At 32.8% G+C, this 16,529-nt stretch overlaps 1 protein-coding gene across 1 annotated transcript in view; it reads left to right on the forward strand.

Annotated features, from left to right (window-relative positions):
- Positions 1-16,529, forward strand: part of Wnt2 (Wnt oncogene analog 2) — a 287,566-nt gene that overhangs the window by 168,580 nt on the left and 102,457 nt on the right. The window contains exon 2 of the mRNA XM_072520525.1: positions 14,031-14,266. Within this exon, the coding sequence (XP_072376626.1) occupies positions 14,031-14,266 (236 nt within the window). The remainder of the gene's footprint in view (positions 1-14,030; positions 14,267-16,529) is intronic.

Raw genomic sequence — 16,529 nt, forward strand, 5'->3', positions numbered from 1 at the left:
TAAGATTAACTGGAACTTTAATTGCGACTTTCTCGTTTTAATTTAACTGTGTAAATATTTTCGTTTATTGTTTAAAGAGACAAACATCTATTTTTAGACGAACTTTATGGTATTGCTATTTTTAGAGTATTAATTAAGTAAATTTTTGTAATATACATATAAAGGTGTATAAATAACATTCTTCGAAGTTGGTTTTTTTATGTAACGTAAATTTTGGATAAAAACCACGGAATTTTTAGGTAAGACGGCATCATAATGACTACATTATAACATAAGATATACCTAAGCTTTTCTATCTAACTTAAACTAAATTAAAAGTTTCCAATTTTTTTTAATATTGTTCTGAAGCTATTTTCTTGTACCATCTTAATGCAATTTACTATTTTTGTTGGAACTAAGCCAGAATTTTACTTTAAAATAAGTTTATGTGATGTTTCGACTTCCACTTCGGAAATTTTCGTAAAGAACGATTTCCGAAATGAAAATCTGATCTGAACATCAAATAAACTTATTTTAAAGTAAATTTTAGCTCATTCCCAACAAAAATAGCAAATTAAAATTTTTTGACTGTTAATGATCGTGATTATGGTCGCCGACAGAGGGATACAAGGGGGTGCAGTTGCAACCTTCTGTCCGGAAAGAAAGTACATATCTATACATATATAGGTTTAGGTTAACAGTATGTGTAGATGCAAGTGCACCTTCTGAAAATAATTCTGGCGGCGTCCATGATGATGATAGGTACGTTTGAGAAACTACAGACTGTGCAAATTAAGAGAATCTGGGCTGTTTTAATGAACAGTTTATTTCAAAAAAAAAAATATGTATATATATTTTGACAAAACTATAAAGGAAAACTTACATAATTTAGTAGGACATATGACCTCTTATGGTAATATATGGGCCAATATGAACCCTTTGGCTTTAATTACTGCTTTTACCCGTTTTGGCATAGATTCTACTAACTTCTGACAGTTCCCAAATATCCTTTCATCTCAAAAACAAACCTGAACGACCGCTTCTATCATTTTTATTTTTGTAGTACAGTCGATTTTGCGCAGTCTTGCTTGGCAAATGGCCCATGGAGTTGAGGTCTGGCGAATTACCGGGACAATCTAAAACATTCATCTTGTTTTTTTTTTGTAAAATTTTCTCCAATCGTCTACAGTCCAATTAGAGTATCTTTTGGCCCAGAATAGCCTTTGTTTCTTTATTCATTCAGTTAGAAGCTGTTTTTTCTTGGTCGCATTGCCCATTCTCCAAATGTCTTTTACGAACAGTTGAGTCATGAATCACTACACTTCATGCTGCTTAATCTTGTTGGAGCTCTTGACTTGCTTTTCTTAAGTCCAATTTGTTCTTTCGAACTAAAAATCTCCCATCAGCTGGTGTTGTTTTTCTCGTTGTTCCGCATTTTGCTTTTCCTTTCCACGTTTATTGATCCCGTTTTCGGTTTACGCTTTAAAATTTTGCTTACTACCCCCTGAGTCACTCTACACATTCTTGCGATTTCTATTTGTGACATAGAAGTGTGTTCGCTTAACGTGATAATCTTTTCACGCTTCCTACAACAAACTCACTAATTACCAAAAACAACACAAAATAGTACAAAACAACACAAACATAGTGGGAAATATAATAGAATTATTGGGAATAGTCCTAAAACACCCTCAAATAAAAGGCAGAGAAAAGTAGGGTTATGTTTTCAATGCTTGGTCAGTTGTAAATGTGTAGACAGTATTGCCAACTGTGACTATTATAAAATGTCACAATGATTCCATTAATTCCCACAATACTGAAGAACACCATTCACTGCTACAGAGTTGGAAGGGTTGTCTGAGAGAAATGAAAATTTTCTATTAAACCTTATTCTATTAAAATATATTCTAAAATATATTTACCCAACTACAAGCACTTGATGTGACTATTAGTCGTCTTCAGTACAGTGCAGCCAAGTTAGAAAAGGAGCATGTTAACTTGGGAAAGAATCACTACCGAAGCAATGTAGAAAACAGATTTTGTTTTCTGTTTTACATTATGACAAAACTTAGTATACCATTTTCTTATATCATTTTATGTTATAGTCTAAAACAGAATTTACTCTCATCAGCCTTTTCTATTTGTTTTAAACGTTTTGACGTTTGGCATTTCTTTCTTTGGGTAGCTGTAGCTTCCTCCGTGGTTATTGTTAATTATTGCCTAGAAACTATCAGGGTCTTCTAACTCTAATGCCACAAATTGGTCGCATTGCTCCTGTAGTGATTCTTTCCCAAGTAAACATGCTTCTTTTCTAACTTGGCTGCACCGTACTGAAGACGACCAATAGTCGGAAATACGTATATACGGTTGCCTTCCATCGATATACCTATTTTGTTTGTTGTGTTTTCCTATTTTGCGAGAAATGCCATTACATTTTAATTTTATTATTAAATTATTTAGAATATTACAGTAAATATTGCTTAACTATCCCATGTCTGCCTTGAAATTTATTGACTCTTTTTCTTGATTGATGTTTCATATTTCCAAAAACAAACTTTTTTTGTAACTATTTTCTTGCGTTAAGACCCTGACATTTGAGTAGTCAAAATGGTGCCAGCTTTTTAACTGGTGGTCAACTGCCGCACACTGGGAGTAACTATACTATTTTTGAAGTTATTGAAGTTATACTTCTATACGCGCGCTCCACGTTGGAAATTTGTATAGGAGTGAATCTGTGAAATCATTACATATGTAAGATAATGAGTAAGAGAGAGACAGAAGATATATTTTCTCTCTCTTCCTCTCTCGAATATAAAAATGTTCCTTTTATATATTATTCTTTCTTCTTCTTCATGTGCCTTGTCCGTTCCGAACGTTGGCAATCAACATGGCTATTCTGACTTTGTTTGCGGCAGATCTGAATAGTTCAGCAGATGACAATCCGAACCATTGCCGCAAGTTTTGGAGCCACGAGTGTCTTCTCCTCCCTGGACCCCTTCTGCTGTCTATTTTCCCTTGGACGATCAGTTGTAGTACTCTATATTTATTATGTCTCATAACGTGACCCAAGTATTCCAACTTTCTTTTCTTTATACTTATTCCTACCTCTCTCTCTTTACCTATCCGGCGTAGTACCTCTTCGTTGGTCACGTGCTCAGTCCAGGATATACGTAATATACGTCGGTAAGCCCACATTTCGAAGGCCTCTACTTTTTTCATCAATGTTGCGGTCATTTTCCATGCCTCCATTCCATATAACAAAACCGGGAATACATAACATTTCAGAAGTCGAATTTTGAGAGGTAGGGTGAGGCTTTTAGAGGTTTTTAGAGGCTTTTTTATTATATATATATATATATATATATATATATATATATATATATATATATATATATATATATTATATAAAGATATATATACATATAATATTATACATATAATAAAATATTTATTAATATTATTATTTATGTGACATGTTTTGTATTATTTATTAAATGTTCATAATTATATTAGTCTTTTGTATTTCAAAATAATAATCTCAATAAATCACTGTATGATCCAGAACTGTCAATTTTGAAATACGTTTGTGTCATGTCCTCGGTAGTATAGTAGTCAGTATCCCCGCCTGTCACGCGGGAGACCGGGGTTCGATTCCAAGTCGGGGAGGACTTTTTTATTAATATTATTACATTATTGTCATTTTTAAATACTTATGGATATTGCATTTTAATTTGTATTGTATTATTTTATATGGAATTATGTTGCACTGTATTGTAGTGTATTTTTTTTATGTATATTATTGTCATTTTTAAATACTTATGAATATTGCAGTTTAATTTGTATTGTATTATTATATTAATAACAAAATAAACAATGAAATTTACTGCAGAGTATGTGTAAAAAAATTTTTGCGGTCAACTCCTTTCATACATATATGAAAATAAAAATATACATTTTTATCAAAATATTGATTCAATCCTTCATTGTTAGTAAGTTGTTATTAATTCTGTTTCTCTTTCTGCTATGTCTTACCTATAGAATTACATATGTAATGATTGTGCAGATTGACTCCCAAATAACTTTGTAACGGCGAATGCGTGTATAGAAGTGTAACTTCCACCGGCAGTCCCACTGGACTGCCACACCCGTTTTTTTATAATGTTTATGCCATTATTTGTAATTTTACTTTATTGTATTTAATTGCATTTATAGTTAATTTTAAAATCTGCACACATCTAGATATTACACAAAAAGTGTATTGTTTTTAAATTTTAATCAAAGTTTCAACAGTGTGACACGTGAAAATATATGCACTTTAGACAAGCAATATTAATTCTTGCAAAGGATTCACACGGTATACACATCGTAAACAAAAAAGGAACAAAGAACGGGCAACTCTATACAAAACTGATTTTCCCAGTATAGAGATGCCACTCTCTTAAGACTTACGGTTTAATACAAAACAGGAATATCAGTTGCAGCTTTTATTCTTCTTCTTTGTGCAGTTGGTAGGCATGCCTTAATTGACATGAGATATCTGTTACTAATAAGACCGACAATTTCAAAGACATTGCTGATTATCTTATTTATATTTCTTCCATTAAAACCGCCTACTTGATTCGGTTGCAATATATATTTAATTCAATAAAGTTATAGGCCAGAGAAAATATCTTTCTTGCTTTTGCGATAGACTTATCACAAATTATACTCATATTTTTTAGTAATAAAGTATTTTTATTAGTAGAATACGTTAGAATTGCCGCTGAGTATCTTTATTAGCTCTTCGACTTTCAAAGGTTAACTAACCTGCCTTAAATATACTGGAAGCTTAACATTTTTTAATTTTAAGTGTATTTTAAAAGCGTGTTATGAGCATGAGAATGTAATAAATGTAGTTTCGTTGACCTATTCATAACTGCAAATCAAAAGTGAAAATGACCGTAATCATTACCAATCATTAGAAAAACAACTATGCCAGTTTATAGCTCTGTATAATCATTACCAATACCTCTACCACACCAAATCATGGGGACAAAACTATTCCGTTATTGTAACTCTATTTTAAATGTAATATAAATTTTCATTAAGGCATATTATATTGAATCATCAGAAAAGTTAAAAACAAAATATTGGATCTATCTCGGAACAGTATTTTGTTAAAATATTTTTTTGCTTTGAATATCTATACCGAATTCCATTCCTACGTACCTGCTACAAACTTCAGATAAGACTTTAACAGTTATTATTTTATAAACAACGTATATTATATGTTATGTTTATTCTTTGACGAACTTATTCAGTTAAAATTTGTATTTTATTTATAAAATGTTGTTTTTTCAAGATGCGCAAAAAAAACCTCACCATCATAGTCACTTACATTTTAGCAGGTGTGTTGTGGTTCATACTTGAGCTTCAGCAGCTCAGATAGTTTGATTAATGATTTGTTCACTGGTCGCGGTCATCTGTTATATGTAATTCTTCAGTATACTATTTATTGAGAAGCTTTTTCATAATGTCTGAGCATTGCTGTGATCTGGCGTGTTGCAGTTGACTGAGGTCTTCCTTGGACCACCAACCGCTCCATTTTGTGATCGCTTTGATGAATATGATAAAAAAACTTTAAAATTCTAGAGTAAATATTAATAGAAAGACGTTGATTGGGTTTAATTTCATCAAGAATCAAGATATTCGCGCAGGGAGCTATCCATGGAATTCTATAACTGTCCATGTCTCGCATGCATACTCTTCTTCTTCCTCACTTTTCTTCTTTTTATGTTAACATGACTGTCTGTTTGTCAATGTGTCGACAGTAAGTTGTTGTTCCATCCTTTTCGTGGTCTTCCTACTGATCGTCTTCCTATTGGGGAACCATCTCTTGCCGTGTTTACTACTCTATTTGTTGTTATTCAGCTAATATTATCGCTCCATTCTACCCTTTCATTTCTTATTCAGTCCTTGATGTTCTCCCTCTTGCATCTACGTCGTATATCTGTACTTCTAGTCTCAGAGTGTCTAACCATAAGTTTTTTCTAAGAGTTTTCATCTCTGCTGTTTTCTTTTGTCCTCCTCGCTATGTAAGGTCGTGTTTCTACCACGTATGTCATTATTGGTCAGATGACTGTTTTGTAAATTATGCCTTTCACTTCTTTCTCGATATTTTTACTTGTTCATATTTTTTCATTCAGGCAACCTGCGGCTCTGTTTTCTCTATTCCCTTCATATGTAATTTCTATTTTGAGCTTTCCGTAGGAAAATAGTATGGTACTATTGGTAGATATTTAAACTCCATCACTTGTTCTATTATCTGACTTTCCACTTTCACTTCACATTTTAGTAAATTTGCTTTTATAGCCATGCATTTTCTCTTTTTTAGGGAAATTAACATGATCAATATTCTGGCGGTTATATTGAATTGGTGCAACATACGTTGTATATCATCTTTACTTTGAGAAAGTAGTATTGCGTCTTCTGCATAGCAGATTATTTGATGTTGTTTTTCTTCCATTTGGTATCTTTTTTTAGTTAATTAAGCAATAGAGAAATCACGAAATTTCGCTGTTTTATCCTATTGCCAGCTTCAATTGGGTTAGTTAGTTCTTCTAGTTACTTATTGTATTGTTTTGATAGATATTTCGATCATTTTGATTATTACTAGAGATTCTTTTGTGTACAATAAGTGTAAAATGTCCTTTAATTTGACCGTTTCAAATGCCTTCTTATGGTCTTATGGGCTTGTTGTTCTTCTGCTAGTGTTAATAAGTGGTAATAGTGATAATTTCATTTTGTTTATGTGTTATCACTTTTGTTGTTAATTTTAGTATTTTGTTTAATAAATTAATTCTTCTGTAAGTTTCCGGGTCCAATTAGTCCCCCTTTTTGAAGAGCGGTATTAGGATGCTTGATATTTATTCTTGTGGTATTCTGTTTTGTTCTATTATTTTTTGGATTAGTGTTGATATTTGTTTGGCGAGATCTGGTCGTCTCCTTAATGCTTCCTTTAACTCTTCCTCCTCAATATTTATTTCTTTGTTTGTTGTCACTTTTGGTGTTGCTGGTTCATTATCATCATCTTTAGCAAGAGGGATCGAGTGTAGTCTGCCTATATTTTCCCCTGAATGTGTTTCGTTTTTATTGGTTCGTTCATCTTTTTTCTTTGTTCTCTGATGATTCTACATATTTCTTTTTGTGTCTGTAGAAGTCGTGTTCCATCTATTTTAAGAAGGTCTGCCAGTGTTCCCTTTTTATTTGACTGACTAAAGTATTCGTTTAATTTTTGATTCGTTTATATTAGTTGTATGTACGTTATGTTTTTGTATATTATGTATTGTAAAAAGGCTTTCTTCTTTTCTTCACATTTTGTATTCACTTCCTCTATAAATCATGGGGTTTTCTTTGTTAGTGTGAGTTACTTTCCTCTCTCCAAGTGATTTTGTTGCTGCGTTAATTATGTTATTTTTGAGATTTTTCCAGGTTTCCTCGATGTTATCGAATCTGATTTTTGTTTGTGTTGGCACATCTGCTGAGTTGAGGCATCTTAAGCATGCATAATTGGAAAAAAATTTCAACAACAGTTGAAACGTGTCTCTTTTTGTTTGTCATAGTAATGTGACGATCACATCATATCCCGTTTAGTTAAAAAGAACCTACTACAACATATTATGTTTAACAGAAGCCTTTGCAACAGAATTTGTTTAGTTTTATATAATAAGTACAGCTTCTTATTAATTTGTTCTACTACTCAGTTCTGTATAAATAATATCATCTAAAATATTATGAAAAGTTTTCTTCTTTAACAGATACTTGAAATAGCTACATCACCTGCTGACTGATGCTGCTCCCAGTAGTAGCTAATGATGATGATATAAAAAAAACACCTGTTTTTCTTCTTGACCTGAAATATTTTTTTTAATTATGTCTTTTGATTCTGTGCGATCTGCCCGTCTCTAGTCCGAAAAATTATCTCAGTTAAAACTATAGCACAATAAAAAAACTAATTACAATTAAGAATTAATAATAAAGTCTCGAATGTTCAACAAAAATACATTTAATCATAAACCATGATAGCTGTATATCTAAAGTTTCTGTTGTCACCGAGCATTGAATTCTTCAGCATAATCTTTTAATTTTGCCATTGTTCAAAAAGACTGTTGGAATAGATACTACGTGAGAACAAACTGTATGTCAGAATAATCAAAAATACGATGACAAACGACTTAAAATAAATAAATAAAAATTAGATAAAAGCGACAAAAGGTGGATCGGAAACAAGAGAAGAAAACCTTTGTTCAGCAGAAGAGTTCTAGACTAGATGATGATAGACTTAATGAACTTTTAAAATTTGGTTGAGAAACAATAATTGAAAATGTAGAGGTAATTCTTCAGGATGTTTTAAATAGCAAGCATGTACTAAACTAGTCAAGGACTATCATTATGGTACTAATACATAAAAAAGGAAATAGTAAAAATCCTAGCAATTATCGTACAATGATCTAGCTCAACACAGCTATTAATCTGCTATTGAGGATTTTGGTCATTAAGATTGATAAAAAATACATAATCAGAGAAGAGTTACAATGCTTTTGACGAAATAAATCAACTATAGATGCTAATTCATAGCTAGATAAATTAGTGAGAAAGCAAGGGAATATAACAAACAAGCGTATATATCCAGTGTAGATCTTATTTAAACCTTTGATTGCATTTGATTAGAAAAGGTGTTAAAATTACTTAAAAAAAACAGTTAAACACAATGATAAGGACAATTTAAGATAATAACCTAACAACAAAACAAAAATTAAAGTTTAGAAAGAACTACCATCGAAAGTAGATCAATAACCCCTCGGGAATACGGTAGGAAAATATTTACTAAGTCCACCACTCTTCGAATTCATAATAAAAAATATTTGGCAGAACAAGGATACAAACTGCACAAAAAAAATTATTTGTTCTGCAAATGACGGTATGCTATCTCAGATAAGGAAGAGGTCCTACACCGAATCGTACAAATATTTAAAACAGCCCTGGGATACACAATATGAAAATACGTACATCTATGACGAAACCTTCAGCGGTGGCAAGAAAATTCAAAGGATACAAAATAGTACGACGAAATAATCGAACATGTCTAAGTGTTGCTATTTGGAAGAATAAAAATATGAGATTGGATCGGGAAGTACGTACATATAAATCATGTCTAAGAACAATAATGAGAGCCTTGAGATCAAGTGTTAGAAAAATAATTAACAGGAAGATAACCAGCATATTCCAGGAAATAATAGTGAAAGGCTAGCCTGATTATCAAGAGATTTAAGAGCAACAGCCACCAGACCATCAAGAAAATTCTTTCAAAAGGGGTACCAAGATAATTGTCAGTCAACGTCACAAATACTACTATAAGATAATTAAAATCAGACAAATGCAGGCCTAAGGTCTAATACAAAAAACAGAAAAAGTACGAATTGGCTCCATTCTCTTCGCCCTTTTTTTGGTTCCCAAATTGCATTAGTAATTTAGTAAATTTTAGGATATTTTAGGATGCAATTAATTGCTTTAGATACTATATTTTTTTGGTTACTACCTGTATGGTGCATTATGTGATTCCAAAATGGAATCTTATTTCTGATAAAACATTGACATTAACATTGATAAAACATTAACATTGACCGGGCTATAAAACCGCTGACTTGCGACCGTTCACATGTTCACATACAGAAATATATTTTCCTGTAAAATAACAACTAACAGTAAAACCGATACTTGAATTAAGCTTAGTGACAGTTTCGAACGATCGAGTTAATTGATCTAGATTTTATTATTACCTACCACTAAGATTGTATTTACTGATCCGCTTCAAAGCATTATATACTTATTTACGGTTTGGTTATTTTGAATTGAACAAGAAGTATCGGTAATAAGAAATTTAAATTATGTATTAAGAAGTCTTCGTGCATTTATGTTTTTATCAATTTGAAGAATAATTTTAAAAATCCATTTTTATAAATGACTTCTATAGTTTTAAAATTAGGTGACGCCTGCTTCTTTTTTTACTTAACATCCTATTTAATTTGCAATCTGTAAATTTTACAATAGGCAAATGTCAACGACAGTAACAAAGCATTTAAGAAAACTGTCCAGTGACAGTTTACTTTTACTTATCTAACGTCTCATTAGGGGATGATCTCGTTGGGTTGTTTTTGTATGCGTTCTGGGAGAAGTAGGAAATCTTCTTTGATAGATATTATTTTAAATTCACGAGTAATAACACTATTAGTTACGTACCATGGAGCATTTACGATCATCCTAAGTACTTTGGACTTTAATCTTTGTAGGATTTCGGTAGTACACTTGAATTCCGTAGCTTCATATCGGTTTTAGGACCACTTTGCATATTAAAAATGTATTGATAACTGTTAATTGTGATTTGCGATATAACATCCAGTACAGTCTGCCAAGTTTAGACCCTAGTTGCTTTCTCTTAGTCAGGTATTGGTCTATCGACGAATCGAGGACGTGTATAATTATAACGTAAAATGGGATGAAATTGATCACTCTAAAATTATTCATTCACGAATGTGATAGTAAATTGTAAAAATCACTACATATTTCTTACTAATATGATTTAAGAACATCTATATTAAATATTTCTCCATAAAAAATATTTTTTTTAATAAAATTTTTACTAAAAAATACAAACAACTGGATGAACAACTTCATACCCTGAACGGGCCGAAATTGATCACCCCTTTTTAAGTGAATAAAAGTAGCATCGGCCGATCATCTTCACCCAACGTTATAAATCTTCTTCTTCTTCTTAAAGTGCCTATCCGTTCCGGATGTTGGCGATCATCACGGCTATCTTTACTTTATTTATTGCAGCGCGGAACAGTTCAGTGGTAGTCGTGTTATACCACTTTCGTAAATTTTGAAGTCAGGAAGTGCGTCTCCTTCCCGGTCCTCTCTTACCATTTACTTTCCCTTGGAGAATCAGCTGGAGAAGGCCGTAACGTTCTTGATTTCTCATTACATGTCCTAGATATTCCAACTTTTTAGTTTTGACGGTCATGAGAATTTCACATTCTTTCCCCATTCTACGCAGGACCTCCACATTAGTAACTCTGTCAACCCAGGATATACGTAAGATGCGCCTATAACACCACATTTCGAAAGCTTTGAGCCGATTCATAGATGCAACAGTCAGTGTCCATGCTTCCATTCCGTAGAGCAGAACTGTGAATATGTAGCAGTTCAATAGACGCCATTTTGTTTTTAATGATATGTCTCGACTGTCGAAAACGTTATAAATATTTTTCAAAAAATTCTGAAAAATGTATAATGGGGCGAAATTGATCATTGCAATTTAAACCAGAATTTGCATTTCTACGGATTTATTTTTTTCACACAAAAAACAAAAATACGCTAATACGACCTAAATTAGGTTTCACAAACAAAAGTTGGTGATATTAAAAAACACTAATCCAAAGACCCATATTCATTAAAAACTAATACATATTTTCAAAAAATTGTAATCGTATGAAACAGGTTATGAAAAGTAAACTTTAATATGCTTAAACCAAAGAATGACAAAGTTAGGCTAGCACTGCAATGTAGAACACCAAAAAACATAAAGTTCTTTCTTTAAAAATCTTTGAATATATGTATATTACGTTTAAAGTGAGATTCTACATCTCCATTACATCAACCCGTTTTTTAAACATACAAGTTGTTTATGTTAAATTAAGGAATTCAGGATAGGGCAAAATGGAATACTAACTCACTTCAACGGAAAATTTATTCATCTCGACCAGTTTTAAGGCCTTCTTTACTTCATCCGTAGATTTATATCCTACAACTTTAGGTCATTTTCATTGGCTTTTTGAATTTTAGCAACATATTATTAGTATGGCTTCTTCCTTCTTCCTCCCAATACCTTTACTAACAGAAAACTTCTTCTTTGATGTCATCCTTGTTATATGCAAAATATTCAACCCCATCATTATTGTCAGACTCATCTAAGTTAGACGTATCACTTTCTGTTTCGTTATCACTTGGTGGCTCTGCTTCACTGTCGCTTTCAGTTTCATCAGATTGCTGAGCTACAACACCTTTTCCTAGCTCGACATTTAGTTTGGTTCGCTTAATATTTCGACTGGATGGTGAAGCTGAAAATCTGTTCTCCTTTAGATAATGTACCAAAAGGTTGTCGATATGGCCCTCTATTTCTTTATCTTCTCTAGCTAACTTATTTAAAACTTTCTCGTGAGATAAAGGATAAATTCCCGTGGCTAAAAAGGAGAAAATAATACTTCGTTTTAAAGCGCTGTTTTCGTCCGATGTTTTCGTTTTTTTTTTGTTCATGCGCTGAAGGGTAGTGTTTAACAAAATTGGAAAATATTTCTTATCTATTGTGGTTAATATCAGTGGGTGACAGTTTTTCCAATCACTAAGAGTTTCCCTCCAAGTCATCTGAAAGGGAAGGAAAAAACCGACATTAAGTGGTTGGGTCAAATGTGTTGAGTTCTTTACCAATCCCACATTGTTTTGTTAGCATAAAGATGTCACCACATCGGTAAAATGTGAGGAAAGGTTATCATCACCTATGATGATTTTTCGCCCTTCAAGACGTTTTGCATGTGGTAAAAAAGTCAAAGTACACCAATCCGTGAATGTTTGTGAATCTATCCATCATGATGGGTGTGATTATATTGAGAACCTACAGAGCAGCATCTGTCCGTACGGCAAGGTGATCTTTTTGGACTATTTTCAGTCCATTGTAACTACATTTTTTCTGCTTTATAAATTATATATGGTGGAAACAGTCATCCTGAAGCCAAAGTACACATCATTATAGTCGTTGGTGCTCTAGTAAAATTAAAAACTCGTTCGGGATATTTGGTGCCGCATTGAAATATCATTTTCTTATTTACGGAGATATCTTGTACATTGGTCTCGTCGTAATTGAATTTGTTATTAGTAATATGGAATATTTTCTAATTCTCTACGCAGATTCTCGAAGTAAGCAAATAAAGATTATTTTTAAATATTAACTCTAGGTCTTTTAAGATCGGTCACCACTTTTTGGGTAATTTCTCCTTTAGGCCGTCTCAGTAATGAGTTACCCAGTCAGTTCCAAGTAAATTCTTTTCGAAAAGAGGGACTTGTCGACAATAGGTATCCAAAACCCTTTTGACTAAATATTTTATATCTCGCATGTCAAGGGGAACTCTCCACCCGCCGAATATTGCAGCACGCTATATAATGGTTTTTTCTTCGTTCGCGGAAAATACAATCTGCCTACTATTTTTTCTTCAATGTCGGACATTATAGCAGTTATTTAGGGTTCCATAGAGAATTTTATATTCTTCGGTAGCGGAATGTAAGGACCATCCTTCCTCAAGAACTTTCTGGAGGGCATTTTCTACCCCTAATTTGTCATAGTCCTTATATGGACGGGCACCAAGTTTTCTTATATGATTTCGAACCATTTTTTCTGAAAAGAAAGCACTAATTTAAGACTTCTTTAGAAAAAATGTTATCAAATTTGCCCACGGTAGAGATCAATTTTGCCCCGCAGACCTGATTAAATTAGCCCCATTGTGAATTTTTAAATTTCCCGCGTAAATTATGATACCCTGAAAAATAGCGTGTTTACATGTGTTGACAGAGAACATGTAACTATTAAGAAAATTAGTTAAAATCGCACATATTTTTGTAGTTTTTGTCAGGCACCAGAAAGTTAGGAAGCTAATCAAACAAAAATATAGCCATAATTAAAGCAAGCTTTAGATCAATTTAATAAAACGACTGGATAATTCCTAATTAAGAAAAAACAAAGGAAATGAATAAGAGGAAACTGTATGTACTGTAAGAATCTAAAGAAATAAATTATAGATAAAATAAATGTGAGACAATGATAAAGAAGACTAAAGTTGTATTACAAAAAAAGTAAAAAAAAACAAAAGCAGAACATTGTAATACATACATACAATAGTACATATTAAATTATTTCGGTGTGTTTGTATACAAAAATGTAATTTTGTCCTTTTTTGTTACAGGGTAGTGCTAGGTGTGATAAGTGTAATAGACTTCGGAACCGAAGTGGTTTGTACGAATAGTCCAGGACTGATTCATAGACAAAGAGAAATGTGTAGAGCGTCGCCGGATGCGATGGTAGCCGTCGGAGACGGAATTAGGATGGCTACCAATGAGTGTAGGTATCAATTTAGACAGCATAGATGGAACTGTACAGGCATAGAAAATCCATCATCGTTTGGACACGTAGTAATAGTAGGTAAGTCAATTAATTTCCATTCTCGTATCTTGTAAAATATTTTATAAATTAAAAGATAATCGTTATTACATTGATTGGTCACTGCAGTAGTTACTTCAATAGTGAATGCCTAAGTTGCTAAATATTATATAATTTGTCTCATGTCTAATACTTATACTCATTTTCGCTACAAAACTATAAAATAGTTTCTCTGGATATTCAGTATTTAGAAATATCGGGATGTATACTCAAATCAAGAGAAGGTACGCCTTCAGATATATTTCAAAATATGTAGTATTTATAATAGATTGGTTGATAATGAAAATAAGTTGGTAAAACCTAGTAAGTTTCACCAACTTTTTTAAGGTATGGTTTCTCTATTGTAAATGTGGGACTGGCGTTAACAGTGTATAAGTTGTTGTCTTGCTCAGCGAAAGATAGCAAATCTTTCATCAAATCACATGTTCTCTGGGACGGCGTATGCCGTAAAACGAATGGTATCTTTTAGGTTGCTGGGATTCTCTTTTAGTTAACACAAGTTAGCTGTGGGTAGGTTCTTACTTGGGACAAGTGTCCCACTTGGGATCGTCGTGTAATGAGTGTTGAAAACCACAGAAAACCCACCTTCAACTTCTCTTTGTGTATTCATTGCGACTCTTAAAGAATGTGTCATGAGCACCTACTTTTCAGAATGTATGTAGGTTTGGATAGCAACTAACGAGTGAGTACCCTCAGATATAGTATACTAGGAGGAGATGTAACGGGAATTAATTTCGTATATATTAAACGAAATTAGAGACAGGCGATGTTGGTCCTTTTATCTGAAAAGACGTTGAAGAGAATCACAGACACGAAGTGGACTGTCGACTTCATATCTGAGGTGAGCTTATGTGTGGGATTTTGCTTCGGAGTAGTAAGGGTTTGGGTTTGTTGTGGAGTAGTTACAACAGATTTTTTATGAGACATGTAGGGGAAAATATGTAATAATTGCCATTGCAGTTTGGGCATTTGCTGTAAGGTATGCGAAAAATGTGTTGTTGTCTGCAGTTGATAATTTTTGAATATATATTCTGTGCTGATTACTACTTTAGACGCACATAGATTAGATTGTTTGACTTAGTTTTCTCGTAATGTAATTTTTTGCTCTTAATTTTAAAATCGGTAGTTCTACGACGAATTTTAATTCAGAGACTGTAAAGACTACGAAGGTTATTGGAGCAGGCAGTTATGCGTACGACTTTGGTGATATATAGCTGACTTCAGATAATCTATCCTGGCTATATTTTTGTTAGAGGGTTTTGTTAACACTGCTCATATATATCTAGATGACTGTTTATCTAAACATGTTTGGTAATGGGATTTGGATTCTGAGTGACATTAAACCAGTATCTGGGAACTGAGAAGCTTGTTGTATCTTCTACGGTTTGGCAGAATTTTGTCTAAAAGTTGTGTACGTTAATAGATTGGTACGTTCTGACTCTGGCTGTCAGAGGAGAAGACAGAGATGGTTTTGCCAGGTATTTGGTTTTTGATTTTTTGTTAAAGGTTTGGACTACTGGAAAGAATGATCTGACTTGGCTACAATGAGGTGATATAAGGGTGGAGATAGAAATCTTCAGTGTGATTTAACTTTTTTCAGGTTTGATCCAAGAAGAATATTATTTGTAAAAATTTACTAGAATTTTCATTGGTTGGACAATTATTTAGGGATGAGTTTGATGATATATTTGTAATATTTGTTAGTTGTGGTGTATTTCTCCATAAGTGGGTGATCTTGTGGTGTTGTGTGTATCTGTCTGTATGTGGTGTGGTAAATTTGGTTCTCTATATTTCAGTTTTCGTCATAAGTCAGTCTCTTTTAAATCACTAACTCTGGTAGCCATTTTCACAGAATTTATTTAAAGAGCCCGCTTCTGATAGTAATGTAATATTTATTTTAATTTATTTACGGCCTTCTAACACTAAAACTAAAAACACAATTAATTTATAACACATATTTGCTTAACCGTACGAATTTATATTTTCGGCTAATTCGTACAACCTAATTTCCCTTAAATATCAAATTCATTCTTCAAACTATTTTTCTAGAACACAGTTGAATTCTTTTGTCCAGTTGAGGACACCCATAGCGCTCATCGGGATGTAACGAAATTTCGATCAGGGGTGCAACAAATTAGACTGGTGTAACACTACTATAAAATAGTTTTTATTATAGAAACACCATATTGTGAATATGGTGTTTCTAATATCTTTGGTAAAATAATCAGGCTGTCTCTGCTTTTTT

This window comes from Diabrotica undecimpunctata, chromosome 1 (genome assembly GCF_040954645.1).
Source record: "Diabrotica undecimpunctata isolate CICGRU chromosome 1, icDiaUnde3, whole genome shotgun sequence".
Classification (NCBI taxonomy): domain Eukaryota; kingdom Metazoa; phylum Arthropoda; class Insecta; order Coleoptera; family Chrysomelidae; genus Diabrotica; species Diabrotica undecimpunctata.